General features: G+C 47.8%; 1 protein-coding gene across 2 annotated transcripts in view; it reads left to right on the forward strand.

Moving 5' to 3' along the window:
* LOC147692449 (homeobox protein otx5) overlaps nt 1-16,837 on the forward strand; it is a 58,124-nt gene that overhangs the window by 36,017 nt on the left and 5,270 nt on the right. The window contains exon 3 of one of the 2 annotated variants that reach the window (XM_086938649.1): nt 13,986-14,152. In XM_086938649.1, the coding sequence (XP_086794775.1) occupies nt 13,986-14,152 (167 nt within the window). The remainder of the gene's footprint in view (nt 1-13,985; nt 14,153-16,837) is intronic. The other variant, XM_086938650.1, reaches the window with a different exon arrangement.

Raw genomic sequence — 16,837 nt, forward strand, 5'->3', positions numbered from 1 at the left:
TGCACGATGCTATATGGCTCCTCTATCTATCTATTTATCTATCTAGCTAGCTATCTGCCGCCATCTCTTCTATTTATTAGAAGATAGATAGAACGGTAGATAGATAGATTGATAGCTGGTTAGGTAGATGAGCAGACAGATAGATGGGTAGATAAAGAGGTAGGGAGAGATTGATGGATAGTATATCGTTTGATAGATATATTCATAGATAGATAGACAGACAGACACAGACACAGAGACAGACAGACACACATACAGACATACAGACTGATAGATAGATAGATAGATGGATAGGTGGATAGATAGATAGATAGATAGATAGATAGATAGATAGCTGGCTCCATGGCAAATCCCTCCATCTGCTCACACCTCTCTCGGGTTCACAGTGAGTGCCTCTGTATAAAGCCAGGTAAACGCCAGCCCGTGCCAGGTTAAACAGAGCGGAGCCGCTAGGCAGGATGTCGGGCAGTTAGACAGGAGACTCAGGTCATGAGTTACAAATATAACATGTTTTGTTGGCAAGCACATGCTCGAGCCGACTGGAGGCTTTCAGCCCCTTTTCATTCCTTCTTCTGCCTGTAGGTAGTGCAGGAGGGGGCGACGGACCAGGGCGGTCTTCACTCCGAGTTTCCAACATCAGTAAGATCCGATATTTCAGAGCCTTCTACAACTCGGGATTTCGAAAAAGTAATTTAATAGACATGGCTGTGTTTTGCCGTTCTGTCTTTGCCTTCTGACTCCATGCTGGGTTTGATTTTAAGCAGCTGTTATTGTGAACTCACATGCAATGTTGCATTTTGGAGGGTGAGCGTTACATTTTGTTTCCCCTATAATTTACTAGCGTTTACACTCACCCCATATCCACTTTATAGGAGGGGATTCTTGCAGTTTTTTGGGGGTCTTTCGGTGTAGTCAAGATTATGTGTCATTTATGTAGCGCTTTGAAGCCCATTTCTAGGCGCGTCGGGTCTTTGACAGAATAGTGGACCAGCGCGATTTGTGCAAGATGTGGTCAAGTCGCTGAGCTGGTATTTTGGGACAGGCTTGCTATGGTAGCCGAGGGAGGTTTAGTGAATTTTCAGTGGGTAAGGTGTATTAAGTGGAGCAGGTTCCTTCGTGCCCTCTATGAGTATTTCAGCTGCTGAGATAGACGATGGCTTGGACATATGCTGCTGAGAGCAGTGTGTGACCTGCAGGTCCCTGGTTGGAGCCCCAGCATGGTACACTCAGCCATTCATCCTTCAGAGATAGATACAACTGAGCATCGGATTCGCCAGGGTACTAATAATTAGAATGTTACAGAAATGCCTCTGATAGAACGTACAATTCCATAACAAAGAAGGGGTCTGTGTGGGGCACTTTGGCTGTAAGTGCACCCCCGGTGACCCACGCTTGTTATTCTCAAAGGCGGCTTGTGGAATGCGCGTGGCTCGTGGCGTGTCAGCACAGACCCGGCCATGAGCACGGGGCTCCGTCTGCTCGGTGTCAGGCTGAGATATGCGCTGGAATCCGGTTTGTGCCGAGTGGGTGAATCCGATAATTGCTTGCAGTCCCTCCAGGGACAGAAGACTGGTGTGCTATAGAGGAGAGGGCGCAGGTGCTATGGAAGAGACGATAGGGCGTCCCCTCCCACCCCCTCCAGTCTAAATAGGCCTCCATATGCATCTAGTCGTCCGTGTAGCAGCCTTCCGTTCAAGTGGCAGACAAGCCCCAGGTAGTCCCGGACCTCGGGTTACCGACAGTCCACCGGCTGCAGTCAGGCCTCAGGCAGGAGGTAGGCCTCTGGGGTTAGCCAGGACTCAGGTGGCAGCGGTGGCAAGGCCTCCGGAGATAGCCATGTCTCCGGAAGCAGCCAGGCCTCAGGTTTCAGGAAGGCCTAACAGTAGTAGTTGGCCTCGGGTTGCAGCTAGACCTCAGGTCGCGGTCAGGCCTCAGGGAGCAGTAGGGCTTCAGGTAACAGCCGGGCCTCGGGTTGCAACCGGGCCTAGGGTTCCAGCCAGGCCTCCGGCAATACCTGTGTACTAGGTTACATCCAGGGCTCAGCACTCAGGCCTCAAGTTGCAGCCTGGCCTTAGGTGGTATCTGGGTCTCAGGTTTCAACCAGGCCTCAGTTTACATCCAGGCCTCAGTTTGCAGCCCGTCCTTAGGTTGCAACCAGCCATCTGATGGTAACCGGGTCTGAGGTTGCACCAGGCCTCAGTTTGTATCCAGGCCTCAGTTTGTATCCAGGCCTCAGGTTGCAGCTAGGACTCAGGTTGCAGCCAGGCCTCAGGTTGCAGCTAGGACTCAGGTTGCAGCCAGGCCTTAGGTTGCAACCAGCCCTACGATGGTACCCGAGTCTGAGGTTGCAGCCAGGCCTCAGTTTGTATCCAGGCCTCAGTTAGCATCCAAGCCTCAGGTTGCAGCCAGGCCTTTGGTTGCAGCCAGCCTCCGATGGTATCCGGGTCTGAGGTTGCAGCCGGGTCTCACTTAACAGCCAGGCCTACAGGATAAACTCGGACCTTACCTGGCAGCAAGGCGTCATGTGGCGGATAGGCTGTAACCTTGACAGGTAGGCATCAGGTGGCAATCAGACCTCGAGTGGCAGCCAGACATCAGGTAGAAGACATTTGTGAAATGGTGGCCAGGCCTCTAAATGGCAGCCAAACATTGGGTACAAATGAAATATCAGGGAACAGATACACTTTCAGGTGAAAGTCAGGTTTTAGCTGGTCGCTAGGCCTTAGACTGCAGACGGGCAACCAGGTAGGATGTAGTTTGCCACCATGTTTAGAGAAGGCAATAAGGTTATTTGTGAGAGCGGGTCCTGTCAGAAATCAGACAGTGGTACAAGACAGGCTTTTAGGGCACAGAAGGCCTATAAGATAGGTAACAATAGAGAGGACTTGTACGGCAGCCCAGGTGGACCTGAGGTGGCAGCCAGGCGCCTGGTGCCAGGCCTCATGGAACAGCCGGCACCAACCAGTTATCAAGCTGTCTTCCGTGGAACCCAGGCCTGCATGCACCTTTCTATGGCAAGTGCTTCAAAATACCTCGAGACAGGGCGGCAGACAGTGAATTATTTAAGAGTTGAGTTCAAATCATGTCTCCACGGCACAATAGGGGGTTCATAAAATATGGACACCATTAAGCAAAGAGTGTCTGCACCCTGTGAGTCATCGGTTTTGCAGTATTTTGTTTCCTTGATTCCCACCACTTTTCTCATAAAATATATTCTCTTCACCTCGGTATTTCTCCTACTGCCACTTGTGAGGCCCAGATCAACCCCGAGCCTGAGTCTGGATCAACCCTCTTCTTCCACCTTAAAAAGCAGTTCGGGCTTTGCTGAAATGGCTGCTCCACAATTAGCTAGAATCTAATCCTGGCATCCCCTCTTGACTGAAATGTGTGATCGTGGTGCAGTCCCGTTATTTCACTCATTTACTAAACGAGAGCTTGTAGAAACGGACAGAACAAAAGCATTAATAGTTCTTTGAAGAACGGATATACTGACAGAGCCCGTTCTGGGCCTAGAAGAATTGGCCCAATGGTGAAGGTGGCAGTCTGTGGCGGACTGGGATGTCCCTGGGCAGGCAGGTTCGCGCTGGTTTTTTTTGATGGCCACAGCTTAGCCATATGAAGATGAAGTGATTGTTTCAAGATCACACAGTGGTATAAAAGTAAGAGCAGCCGAGATTTGAAAACAGATCTCTTCCTCTCAGAGACTAGATCACGCCGTGCAACGTATGCACAGGAGGTCCAGATCTATTGAAGATGTAATTGATATACCATTGAGGTAAATCTAAATTTACAGTATTCAAATCTACATTATTTTCGTTTTTTTTTAAAAATAACAATCTATAATGTCTCAGTCTTTCCTGGGCCCTCCTGCGCTAGACCATTTGAGGATTCAAATTCGGTAAAGCATGACACAGGGCAGTGACCCCTGCCTCTAGAGTTGACTTTACCATACCCCCATCTTGCCACTGTCAGTGCATGGGAAGCATCATTTGTTAGACCCTCCTCCAGCATTCCCTTCTGAACTTGGGTTGTGATGGCTGCAGAGTGTTATGGACTGCCTGGCCTGAAATGCTTGCACACAGCCCTTTCTTGGCTTCATTGATTGCATAACCCGTATTAACCCAGTTTGGCAACAGTTGTTTCCAAGTCAAGCCAAACTATCACCCATCTTCCCCAGTACCTCTTTAGACTAGGGGACAATGCAGCAATATCGAAAACACCACCACACCAAGTGACACAATGATACAAAGAACTACAACATAGAGCTGGACTGTGGGATGGTTGAATGCATGGATTTTTCACTTTATCAACAGCAGACTTACATTTTGCCTTCAGCTGACTTTCCTTTGACTGATTCTGAGAATGCAGTGTACGGCAGACACCATTCATTTACCTTCAAGACACACATCCATAGGACCCGGATCCCCCCAGCATGGCCCCGCCCCCCCTAGTTGACACACCAACCCACAATTGAATCCTCAAAGCATTGAGTGGGTTATAAAAAAGGCCATGTTTAATTTCAACATATCATAAACATGACAAACGCAAAGTAACATGCATAATCATCATCACAGACACTTTTAATATTCATCTTCATAACTGCAAAATCATAAATGCAAAATTATCTCATCGCCCCCCAGCACCAAGGGGCCTTCTGGCTCGCATCTCGCACTGAGCCTACCACGCCAGGTGCACCGCACCTGCGTCAAAGAGAAATGGGCCCCACCCTCTGATCCTTGTCCGCCAATTCCAGGGCCCACTCCCCGACCACCGGACTGCCCAGGGACCCAGGAGGCTCGTGATCTGTCGCCCTAGCCTCCCCAGCCGGTGGTCACATCTTCCCAGCGAAGAGCTTACCGTCTCCCCCCTCAGTGCTGGCCTATGGAGTACGTAAGGCAGTCCCTTGTGTTAGTCAATGTCACTGATCGCAGGTCTCTCTTCCGCCACAAGGGTGGCCAAGGCCCTCAGGTCTGCCACCCTCCCCACCTGCGCTCTGTATAAATGACCAAAGTCCTTTAATCCATGTGTCTGTGCCCAAGTCCGACAAATGCACTCCGTCGTTGTGGTACATAGCCTCTCCCGAGATCATCCGGTGTGGAATATGACACAAGCGGCCCTTCACTGAGCACAACCTTGCCATCTCCCCGTTGAGTCGTCTTACTGACACATTCAAGGACCTTAATCGAACTCCCGGGCCCCATGTCCTGCGCGGTATCATCGCTGACCAAGCAATCCTGGCCGATGGGAAGATTTTTCCCAACCACGCAAACTCTGCCAGCAACGCCTCTTTGACTGCTAAGCGACCACGATCGACCATATCATTTCCTCCCAAGTGAATGATAATCCAGTCTGGGGACTTGTGCCCTTCTTGACCTCTTAACTCCTCCACGAGCCGCCTCAGGTGACGAATTCGCATGCCCCCGACGCCTCGCCACAGGAATTCCGTCCCGCCCAAGTCTGCCGGTTTCACCACTCGCCGTTGATGTAAACGCACCGTAGCGCGACGCACGAACGAGTGCCCCAACACCCACACCAGCTTCGCGGGCATACTAAGTTAGAGGAGAGAAATGGAAAAGTCAGGCACAAGTCACAGTCAATCATTGATCCATCATCACAACAATTCAGGCCTCACATATCTGCGATAGCAATCGGACGACCAGCGCCCCACCCTTTTAATCGCATCGCTCTGCAGGCCCGCCCCTGCGGCCAAGGTAGCTGCGCCAATCCTAAATGAATGAGACGAGTATCCTGCATCTCCCAGACCTAATCGCGCTAGCACCAGTCCCAGGACCGCCTTAAACTGAAACTGGGACAAACAGTCCCCGTTCTCATGAACAAACAAGGCCTGCCCGCTCCCAACTGGGCGCAGGGCCAGATACGCTCTCATCCGGGTTACCGGGCAGGCCGAAACCCCTGGCGCAGGACCCAGCCGAATGGTGACCCCTTTGCCCAATTGGTCGGTCTTAGATCTCCTTAAAGTCACCGCCAAACTACTTGAAGACAGGCAAATGTCCCTATGTTGGAGGCCCCCTTCCTGGTCAACTCTAGAGGACCCCACCACTTCCCCCAGACGGAATGCCCCATAAAAGGTTAGAGTGAAGGCCGCCCCCAGCAGGATGCCTTCGAAGGGGGAATCACAAACCAAAGGCAAAAGGTCCACCAAAGCACATAAGGTCGGGATGTTCAAAGGCCTACGAGAATCCCGCCTAGGTCCCTCTAGTCTAGCCCAGCCCGCCACAGCTTTCCTGACTAAAAAAGAGCAACCCGGGTCTCGTACCCCTGCCAGTTTTGCAAAGAAGCCTATTGCTGACAAGTTAGCCTTAACGAAAGAGACAGCCCTGCCCTGATCTCTTAACGTCTGTAGGTACCCATGAATAGCATCTGGGGCAAACAATTGAGGCAACCCAGCCTCATCCCCAAACGACCTGTAGGAATTAAAATGCCTTTGGTAAGATTTCCTGGTGCGATCGTTCAGGGAAGCACCTACCAGCCCCGCTAATGCGGGGCACCAATTGTCCACAGTGATGGTGGGAACTCTGTCATTCGCTCCTCTGCCTGCGGGTGGAACCTCCGGAATTCCTGCAACTTGGAACGAGACAAAGCATCAGCAGCATTGTTGTCAACTCCCGGTATATGCGCCGCCTTGAAAGTCAAGTTCAGCTTCAAGCATTCCAACACCAGTTGTTTCAACAGTCTCAGCACATGCACACAGGAGGCCCCCTGCCTGTTAATAGCTTCCACCACAGCCATGTTGTCAGACCAGAATACCACTGCCCTGTCTCTGAAGCGGTCGGCCCAAATTGTCACAGCTACAACTATAGGAAAGAGTTCTAGGAATGCTATGTTTTTGTCAGGCCTGTCCTGTGCCACTCTGCTGGCCACTCCGCCCCACACCAGGAAGGACCTAAAATGGCCCCAAAACCGATGCTGCCGGCCGAATCAGTAAACAGGCCGAGTTCCGAGCTGGACACCGGAGGGGCTGGCCACACCACCTTACCATTGAAATCGCTGAGGAAACTGCGCCAAACCCTAAGATCCTCTTTCACCTCTGCCCTCAGCCGAACACGGTGGTGTTTGTGCGTTAACCCCCCCATTGACCTGGCTATGGATCTAGAGAAAGGGCGCCCCATGGGGATGATTCTTAGGGCAAAATTGAGGTGGCCAACCAGTACCTGGAGCTGGTGAAGAGTAACCTTGGGTCCCGCCAGAGTGGCGTCAATCGCTCGGGAAAAGGCCTGAACTTTGTCCAAAGGCAGCCTGCACTCCCCCGCCACCGTGTCAATTTCTATCCCCAGAAAGGACATGCACGTGGCCGGGCCCACTGTTTTTTCCGGGGCCAGGGGAACCCCGAACTCCCTAAACATCGACACCAGTTCATTGAGCGCTCTGGCGCACTCCCCTGACTCTGCCGGACCCATCACCATGAAGTCGTCTAGGTAATGCACCACATTGACACAACCTGTCCTGTGCGAAAAAACCCATTGTAGCATGGAACTAAAGGTCTCAAAATACTTGCAAGACACCGCACAACCCATGGGCATGCACTTATCAAAGTAGAATTGCTGCTGAAACTGGAAACCCAATAGTTTGTAATCCTCGGGATGCACTGGCAACAGACGGAAGGCAGATTCAATATCAGTTTTTGCTAACATTGCCCCCCGCCCTAGTTCCCTCACCAGCTGCACAGCGGCATCAAAAGATGAGTAAGTCACAGAACACAAAGCTGGGTCAATGCAGTCATTCACAGAGAAACCTTTAGGAGTTGAGAGGTTGTGTATCATCCTAAACTGCCCAGGATCCTTCTTAGGCACTACTCCTAGGGGGGAACAAACATAACCTGCCAGTGGAGGAGTGGGGAAAGGGCCAGCGACCCTACCTAAGGCCAATTCCTTCTCTACCTTTGCTGCTACTACTGTTGGGTGTATTCTAGCTGACATGAGATTGTTGCATTGGTCAACAGGAGGAACGCCTAGGGCGGGGATGCGGAAACCTACAGAAAAACCATCAAACAAAACCTTGGCTGCTGCCCTATCTGGGTACTGATTGAGCCAATAAATCAATTTCCCTAGGTCTACAGGAGAAGGAAGCTTATTGCTGAGGAGGCTTGTGCTCCTTGTTCCCAGCCCCCCCGCGCTCTTTGAACTTCTTATTACATTTAGACTCTGGATGCGAGGAGTGACCACAATAGGAGCAGGCATGTCTGAATTTGCACTGCCCTGCGGGATAATTGCATGACTTTCTATTGAATGCCCAGCAAGCTCCTTTCTTTTCCCCTGGGCCACCCTGTGAGGTCCGAAAAGGCTGTTTCGTGTGGTGCCCCCCACCATTGACGTTCTCAAGCCAGGCATTTATTTCCACCTGGTCCCAGCCAATACTCGGGTTCTCCTCTTTAGCCCACCGGAATTCCCTATTATAATCCAACCATGCTGACCCCCCATGCGTCGCATGCGCTTTCACAATTTTATTCGTGTAGAAAACCAGTGGTATCGCTAACTCTGGCCTTTTCTCTAACAGCACTGTCGTGTACACATGGAAGCCAAAGAGCCAATTAGTGAGAGACTCCTCCACCCTTGGCCTCCTGTCTTTGAAGGAGCCCTCTTTTCCCTCTCTCTCCCTGAACTCCATGTCCCTCCTAGTAGGCCTGATGAGCGCAAATATATCAACATATGCCCCTTTCCAGATTTTTTCTCTCATTTCCGTGGACACATGTGTGGCTAACATTCCTGGTTGGGATAACACATTCCCGTGCACCCCCCTTGGCGCTATCCCTGCTTCCCCGCCCTTGGTCGCCACCTCGCATGCCTTACCTCCTACAGGTACCGTTGCTACTGCTGGTGACGCTCCTGTAGTCCCACTGGGCTTTGTATTCCGCGCCTCTACTACAAGTGCTAACTGCCTCTGGATTTCTAACAGCGCCCCCTGTTCCACAGCCTGCCCAGGTGCCCACGGGGCTGCCGCCACTGTGCTGGGAGTCTGCCCCGCTGCCGGGGGTGTTAGCTGTCCCACTAGGTTAGCCACAGATGCTAAAAGCCCAGCCATCGGGTCCTGTGTGCCTGCTGCCGCCACCACTACCGGTTGAGGGGGGGGAGGTGTTGGTACGTTCACCACGGCCTGGTGCGGATTCCCCGGGGCCAATGCTTTCAGTGCTTCCCTGATCTCTGCCAATGTTGAACCCACGGGGTCAGCTGGCGTTACTGCAGGTATGGGTGCTCCCCCCACAGGTCCTGCTCCTAGCGGTAGGTCCGCCCTTGGTATGACTGGCATGGGGGCAGTAGGAAGTACATCTTCTAATGGAGTAGCAGGTATCTCCTCTAACGGAGGGGGGACGGGACCTACTGGTCTCTCGTCCTCGGCTACCCTGCCATGAGATTTCCGCCCTTTCTGTGATGCACCCCCTTTACGTTTTTGCTGGGCTCTAGGCTTCTTTACTAGAGGGGGGAAAGCAGCCCTGGGTGGCACCCCTTCCCTGCGCGGTCGCTCGTTAATGTTCTCCTGCTCCGGCTCATCCTGCGAGGCATCGCTATCGCTCGCGCTCTCCTGATCCTTGCCCAGCTTAGCTAGTACTAGTTTTAATAACTGCGCAATCTCGGGGTCCTTCCCCTTCCGTTTATGGCTAACCTTCTCTAGAATGAAGAAGTTGAACGCGATGGTGCGCTAAGAAAATGGAGACGTTTTTCACGTTTAAAATTTGATGGATCTAAATGTCACGATGCCCCTGACGAAGGGAGGTTTCCTCTCGAAATGCATTGGACTACAAATAATAAACCGTGACATGGAATGAACCCCACGCTTCTGAGTGCTATTTAAAATGGGAAAACTACAGATTGAATAAAATGAATTGAACGAACGAAAATATGGTTAAAATGAAATGATATGAATTTAAGAAGATAAGATGACTGAAAATAAAACTTAATTCATTGGATTTAATCCAAATATTGGCTGTGCATTTTTTGTGGATCCGAAACTGGGCCCATCGTACTTGCATAACCTTCTTGGGGGCCATCGCTCTCTGCGTGAGGACCGGTGCTCCAACAACGCGATTTAGCGCGGGAAACTGACTGGTGTGCCCTCGAGGTGAGCGCTACGACTAACTTCGCCAATGCCGCCTCGCGCGCCTGCCCAGACTCTTGCCGTGTAAGTAACAGCCCCGCTCCCCGGTCTCCCCTCGCCGAGCCGCCCACGCCGCCACAAAGGAACCCGGACCCCAGGAGCCTTACCTGCAGCCACCAACCACCGGAAGTGAGCACACAACAAAACCCGCGAACCCCCTCCCGCAATCAGCGGCTGCAAGCAGGCCCCCAGAACTCCCGGCCCCTCACCTGGCACAATGGGCTTCTCTTCGCTGCAGCGCGCTGATCTCTGCCGTCTCTCCTCACAGCCGCCGAGCCTCGCCGCCGGGCTCCGGATCACCGCCTCCAAGCCGCTCCTCGCACTCCCTCGACAATCCAACGGGAGGTGCGAGCGTCGGGGGATGAGGGGCAGTTTAAGAATTTAAGTTTAAAGTAAAATGGTGAGGGGGTGGAAAAAGGAGTCGCCCGGCGAGGTCGTCAGCTGGGGTGGCAGAGGGCAAAGAGAGACAGAAGCCACGGTTCCTGACCCTAAATAGGGCAAAGGTCTCCGCCCCCTGACACCCCAGCCGGACATACGTGTGCCTGACCCGGAAGTACTTGGGCGACCGAGTGCCGATTGGGCGACCGGCCGCCCATGATCACGTGACCGGGGGCGTGGCCCGGGGGGCCCGGGTCCTAAGGGCGCGCTTCATTATATTCGCGCTTGGCACACTCGCACGTGCTTTCACCATCTTTACACTAGTTTACAATGGATGTCTGACTCTGAGGATGCACTTTGAATACAGGCCTGCTCTGGACTTTCCCCTTGCTCACACATAAGTTTCACTGTGTCTACAATGAACTTTCACAGTACCTATTGTTGAGTTTCACTGTGCTGACGCTGTGGGGGGGTACTGGTCTGAACAGGATTTTTGCTTTATTTACTCTAAGACTATATGTGACATCAACCTTCTTTTACTTTCATCACATAAACTTGCACTTTTAATTTGGGTAGGTGGGACTTTCACTATGTTTACAATGAACTTTCACTAAACTCGCACTGGAATTCCGCATTAGTGACACTGAGGGTGATTGTAGTAGGGAACATCCAATCCTGGGTATCGATGGGACAGTTTATTAGTAGGACACTGTTGAGGGACAAACTATTAAAATGTAAGTGCACAGAGGGTGGTGAGGATTTAACCATTCTTAACTCCTCATCTACCTAAGTATCTTGAAGGCTTATATATATCATCACAGTAAGTATATGTGAGGTTTAGAAAACGCATAGAAACTTACCCTTTGATATTTTGCCCCTCGATATTGTGGGAACGATATTCTGTCCCGTCGATTTTTTGGATTCGATATTACCAGCCTATACCACTGGGGATAAGCACTAGCCTACAATTGGCTTTTACTGATAGTATAGATTCAGTGTGACACATATGTCTGTACTCATGCCATGGTGGTGAAATGAAATCTTGCACGATAACACAGGATCTTTGGAATAAGTGTACTAATAACCACAGATTCACACATTACTACAGTGCAAAGCAGCTATTGCTACATTAGATACTAGCTGACTTTGGAAAACACTGATAACTGCCTGAAAGATGCCATTTAAAAATATCACTTTACAGAAAAAAACGCAATAGGGGCCATACTCACCAGGCCCAGTTATTGTGATTTTATCACACTGCATGGATTTAACCATGTTGTTTCGGTTCTGGTTAAACACATCTGTTTAGGAATATGACACTTTACAACGCACGTGTTACAATGCATGTCATTACAATGCATTTTTTACATCACAAAATCCATTACAACGCATGTCGTTTCAACGCATGTCGTCACAGCGCATAATCCATTACAACGCAATTATTATTCTAACTCCACTGGGCCGTTACTTTGGGGAATGCGTTGTAATGGATTATGAGATGTAATGACATGCGTTGTAATAGATTTCGCTATGTAAAAATGTGTTGTAATGACACGCGTTGTAACGCGTGCGTTGTAAACAATGTTTCCCGTTTATTACTTTTGCTGATGGAGGGGGTGTGTAGTATGACTCAGTCAAGACATCACCTCCAGTGAATATTGGCCACTCCCCACTCTCAGCAATAGTGATACATATCATATTATATCTCTTTCTAAGCACTTTAATTTTAATATGCTTACACTGGACTTTCATCAAACTTACATTGAACTGTCACCACACTTAAACAATGAACTTTCACATTAGTTACATCGTGGTACAGCATGAGCCCCAGACCTGACCTTTACTTTTACTATGTGCACATACACACACATATATAACTTACACTATACTTACACTAAAGTCTCACTGTGTTACAATGAATTTTCTTATAAGTGCCACAGACTTTTACTCTGCTTAAAGTGGCAAGTGACCATTTGCTATACCCAAACAGTCATTTCCAACTAATGTAGATGACAAGCTAGAATATATTGGCCACGAGACACCGACCTGCCCTTTACTGCAAACATAAATTCACTTTACTTTTATTACAGCTACTCTGACCTTTAACTACACTCACTCTGAGCTTTCACTATATTGGCTGAGGAGATACTCTACAAGATAAGTGCTTGCAATAGGCTTTCCGTCTACTCACACTGCCGGCAGACCAGATTCAGACTTGCACTTTACATTCACCATATATACACACACACACTGCACTGTTGCATTCCTTGAACTGTAAATCTACTGTGCAGTACTTAACTTCACAAGCAGGAGATTCAAATGATTTTTTTTCCCAATGGCTATTTAAAACAAATCCTTACTGCCTGTAAAGGTAAAGGTTGACCTAAGAACAAAAGAAATCCTTTTGTCCCCAAACGTGTCTTGATGCGCGGTGGGGGACATCCAGTCGTTGGAAAATCATGTAAGAGTCTGCTGATCTGTAGGTTAATGTCCAAGAGAGATATTTTACTTGATAGCTAGTGTTCAGAGTGTGCTTGGGGACACAAATTCTTTTATCATACTTTTTCAAACAGTTAATTACATAATCTGGTACATTTTCAAATCGTTTATATTTAAACATATAGGCAAACACAGCTAAAGCAAAGGTTGTTTGCATACAAATTAAATTGTTAAGGAACATTCCTCAGGCACGATTCAATGGAACACCACAGAGAAGAAAAATATACCACAAGGAACGTCATGTGAAAAGGGCACTAATTGATTAACAGGCTGCATTATAAGTGGCAAGGTTTATATGATTGCCTTACAAACAGATCCACACATTTAGAGTGTTGCTTCCACTATGACTCCTTCCAATTACCATGTTGGGCCTTCATCAGGACAGACACATACTTTTGAATATAAGTTTGAATGGTAACTATGTTTTGCAGCAGTGCTGCTAGATGTAACATGAGGCCACATCCCTTTGTTGACACTGGCAATCAGGTGACAGCGATGGAAAACAAAATATTTTACATCTTGCATCTAACCACAATTCATAACAGTTTAATCTGTAAAGAAAACAACTTGTTTTCCTCTACACCACTTAAAATGTACTTGCATGTTTCACTATACTAATTCAACACTAATCCTCTCTGGGTCCCGGAGTAGCGTGCTACTCGCTGAAAAAGCGCTTCGACGCCTTGTCAGGGGTAGTAAGCACATTATAAATGCAATTGCAATACAATACAATATGGAGTTGTACCAGATCATATGATTGGTAAATTGAAAAGCTACGCTGTCTGGATCTTTGTCTCAAAGCGTCTACTGCTCCCCAAATACAACTGAACAAGTTTCTCTTGGGCATTGAGATGTCACATGTTTATCCCCATGAATTTAGGTAGGTGCTCTATGCACTGGATGTAAGACGTTGTTAGAATGCCTGAGTTTTGCATGCATGTTGTCACCCTTTTCATAAACAATGAACTCCTCCAATATTGCCTCATCCTATAATCTAGTGTCTATCTTCTCAGCGACTCCGAGGAAGCAGCGTAGAGAGCGCACCACCTTCACCCGGGCGCAGCTGGACATCCTGGAGGCACTTTTCGCCAAGACTCGTTACCCTGACATCTTCATGAGGGAGGAGGTAGCTCTGAAAATCAACCTGCCGGAGTCTCGAGTACAGGTGAGAGGCTTTTTGGAATTACCAGACCTTGTTTTCTATGTGTGCTGGGAATGGAATGCATTGAAACACATCACTTATCCACAAAGCAGGTAATAAATGTGTAGAGAGTTTGCTGTACTAGCTCGCAACCACCTCTCAACCGTTCTGGCGAGAATCCTCTATAAGGAAACTGGACTCCATGCATGCCACCGCAGCTGTGACACTGTCCCGAAGGGTTAGATCTGTGATGGAAACATGTCCATCGTTGCCCCTAATTCAAAACTGTGCTGGGATGTGAGGGTCAACTCGATGGTGTGGCAGGGTAATTCATTCTGAGTGCATAGTAGATCCCTGGAATCTCCCTAGGGTGGTCATTTCAAATACAGGGTTGACAAAGGCTGAATGTCCACACCTACTTCCAATCTCTGAAGCAGACTCCACTAATATAAAGACTGAACTTCAGGTCCAGTCTCGGAGAGTGCAAAATTGTAATTTTGGTAGCAAAGTTTTTTTTATCTTAACAATATTTCTCTGCGGGCAAAAGTTCCATCAGAAAGTTTTTGCAGACTTTATTTCTGCAAACACTTTTTTGCAATACAATTCTCCCACCGAACATAGGATTTTGTATAGGGCTCAGGACAGCTTCCGGTGGAAAATACTGTCCTAATATGGTTTATTTTTACACAGTTTGCAAAGGTTAAAGAAAACGTCACAAAATGTGTAGGGTGAAATCACCAGCAAATGTATACCCCCCCCCCCCCACCCCACTGTACCGTAGCACTACTGACTAGCCTCATCCGTCCAGTTTACTAAGTGCACACTTACACGAGGGAGGCAGTGAAAATGATTCCTGAGGTCTGGATTCTCTCTACAAAATCTACAACTTGATCACAAGGGTGACATCTGCAACTGAGGTTTTCACATTTCCGTCCGAAATGGTCTAATTTTCATGTGAATAATAACATAATCATAGTATTTCACATTATGTTTCTGAAATTCATAACACTTGACAGAATGTAACAAAATTCCATTGGCCACATGGTCAAGGGTGAGCCCAAGAGAGTACTCTTCAAAATATTTTCAGTGACTAACTCAATCAAATAGCTGAATGGTATGTTCATTCTCATGCAGCTATTTCAAGCCCCCTGCTATATTAATCTATGTTGCATTTACCTGTCTATTTCAGTATGTTTCTATATTAATATTGTGTTGATGTCTTTAGATATCTATCAAAATCTCTCTTAATATCAATGTATCTCTCAATATCTCTCATCTCTACATATTTGTCTATCGATTCATTTCTACATATCTATCTATCTATCTATCTATCTATCTATCTATCTATCTATCTATCTATCTATCTATCTATCTATCTATCTATCTATCTATCTCTCTCGACATATCCCATTACGTCTATTGATATCTATCTATCTATCTATCTATCTATCTATCTATCTATCTATCTATCTATCTATCTATCTATCTATCTGTCTGTCTGTCTGTCTGTCTGTCTGTCTGTCTGTCTGTCTATCAATCTCGACATATCCCTTTATGTCTATTGATGTCTATCTCTCCATATCTATCTATATAGCTATGTGTTTCAATATCTGTCTGTCTGACACATGCAGGACTGATCATATGCGCCTCTTAGACCCTCAAACACATTCAAGCGAGTTACCTGGTTTATATTTTTAATTAATAGCTGTTTGAAATCCATCTGCCTTGCTCTTTTCAAGGCGGCGGCAGCATGTAAAAGGTTACGAAACTGAGCTCGACCAGAAACCTCCCCTTGTAATGCAGAAAAATACCGAGCGATCACCATGGCAATACTCTCATTACTGTAATTTACACCATCCTTAAAAGAATCAAGCAGGGTCTCGTCCCTTCCGAAATTGAAAAAAATGCTTTGCAAGCGAAACTGTTATTATGAAGCGGGGCGGAGTAGAAAGAGGCGGTGACTGCTGCTCCCAGACATTCCCGTCTGGGCCCTGTTCTTCTTTATAGAGAAGGTGTGTGGTGGAGACAGACACTGCGGTCATTAGTAACCTGGCGAGTTTCCACGCATGTTGCGTGTTTACGCGAATACGTCACATCCGTCCGCCCCCGGGATTGCGTGCCTCTCCCATGGCACACGGCCACGTAATCCCCCTACGCAATTAAATTCAAAAGCTTTTCGATAGTTTTTTTTCTAATTAATTTCGAGGCACTTTCCTACTCACATGTCCACGAAGAATGCAAACCCAAGAACCAGTAATTCTGAACCACGGGAATTTAGGAATTGTCTATAGTGCTGCCAATCATCTATTGTACGTTGTATTATTATAAAATGCTGGTGAGAGGAGTTTAAGGGGCAGAGGGATGGGACATGCCAAAAGTTACCAGGCTAAGTCGTGGGACCAAAGTTGAGGCCTAAAGTTAGTGGACTTTACCAAATTGTCCTGACCAAAACGTGAGCCCTGGTGCAATAGTGTTAGGGTCTTTGGAAACAGAAGTGGAAGAAAGGTAAAAATACTCCGGAGCAAGAAAGTAAATATGAGAAAGTGAAATCATAAATGTATAAAACTAAATTAATTAAACTCACACACACTATACTACATAAAGTAAACACAGAAACAACAAAAGAAAGAGTGATATTGGTTTTGTGTAAGTGTATTTTCTAGATAAATGAACAGACTCTATTTTCCAGATTTCAGTAATTGTTCTGGT

Source organism: Lissotriton vulgaris, chromosome 9 (genome assembly GCF_964263255.1).
Source record: "Lissotriton vulgaris chromosome 9, aLisVul1.2, whole genome shotgun sequence".
Lineage (NCBI taxonomy): Eukaryota > Metazoa > Chordata > Amphibia > Caudata > Salamandridae > Lissotriton > Lissotriton vulgaris.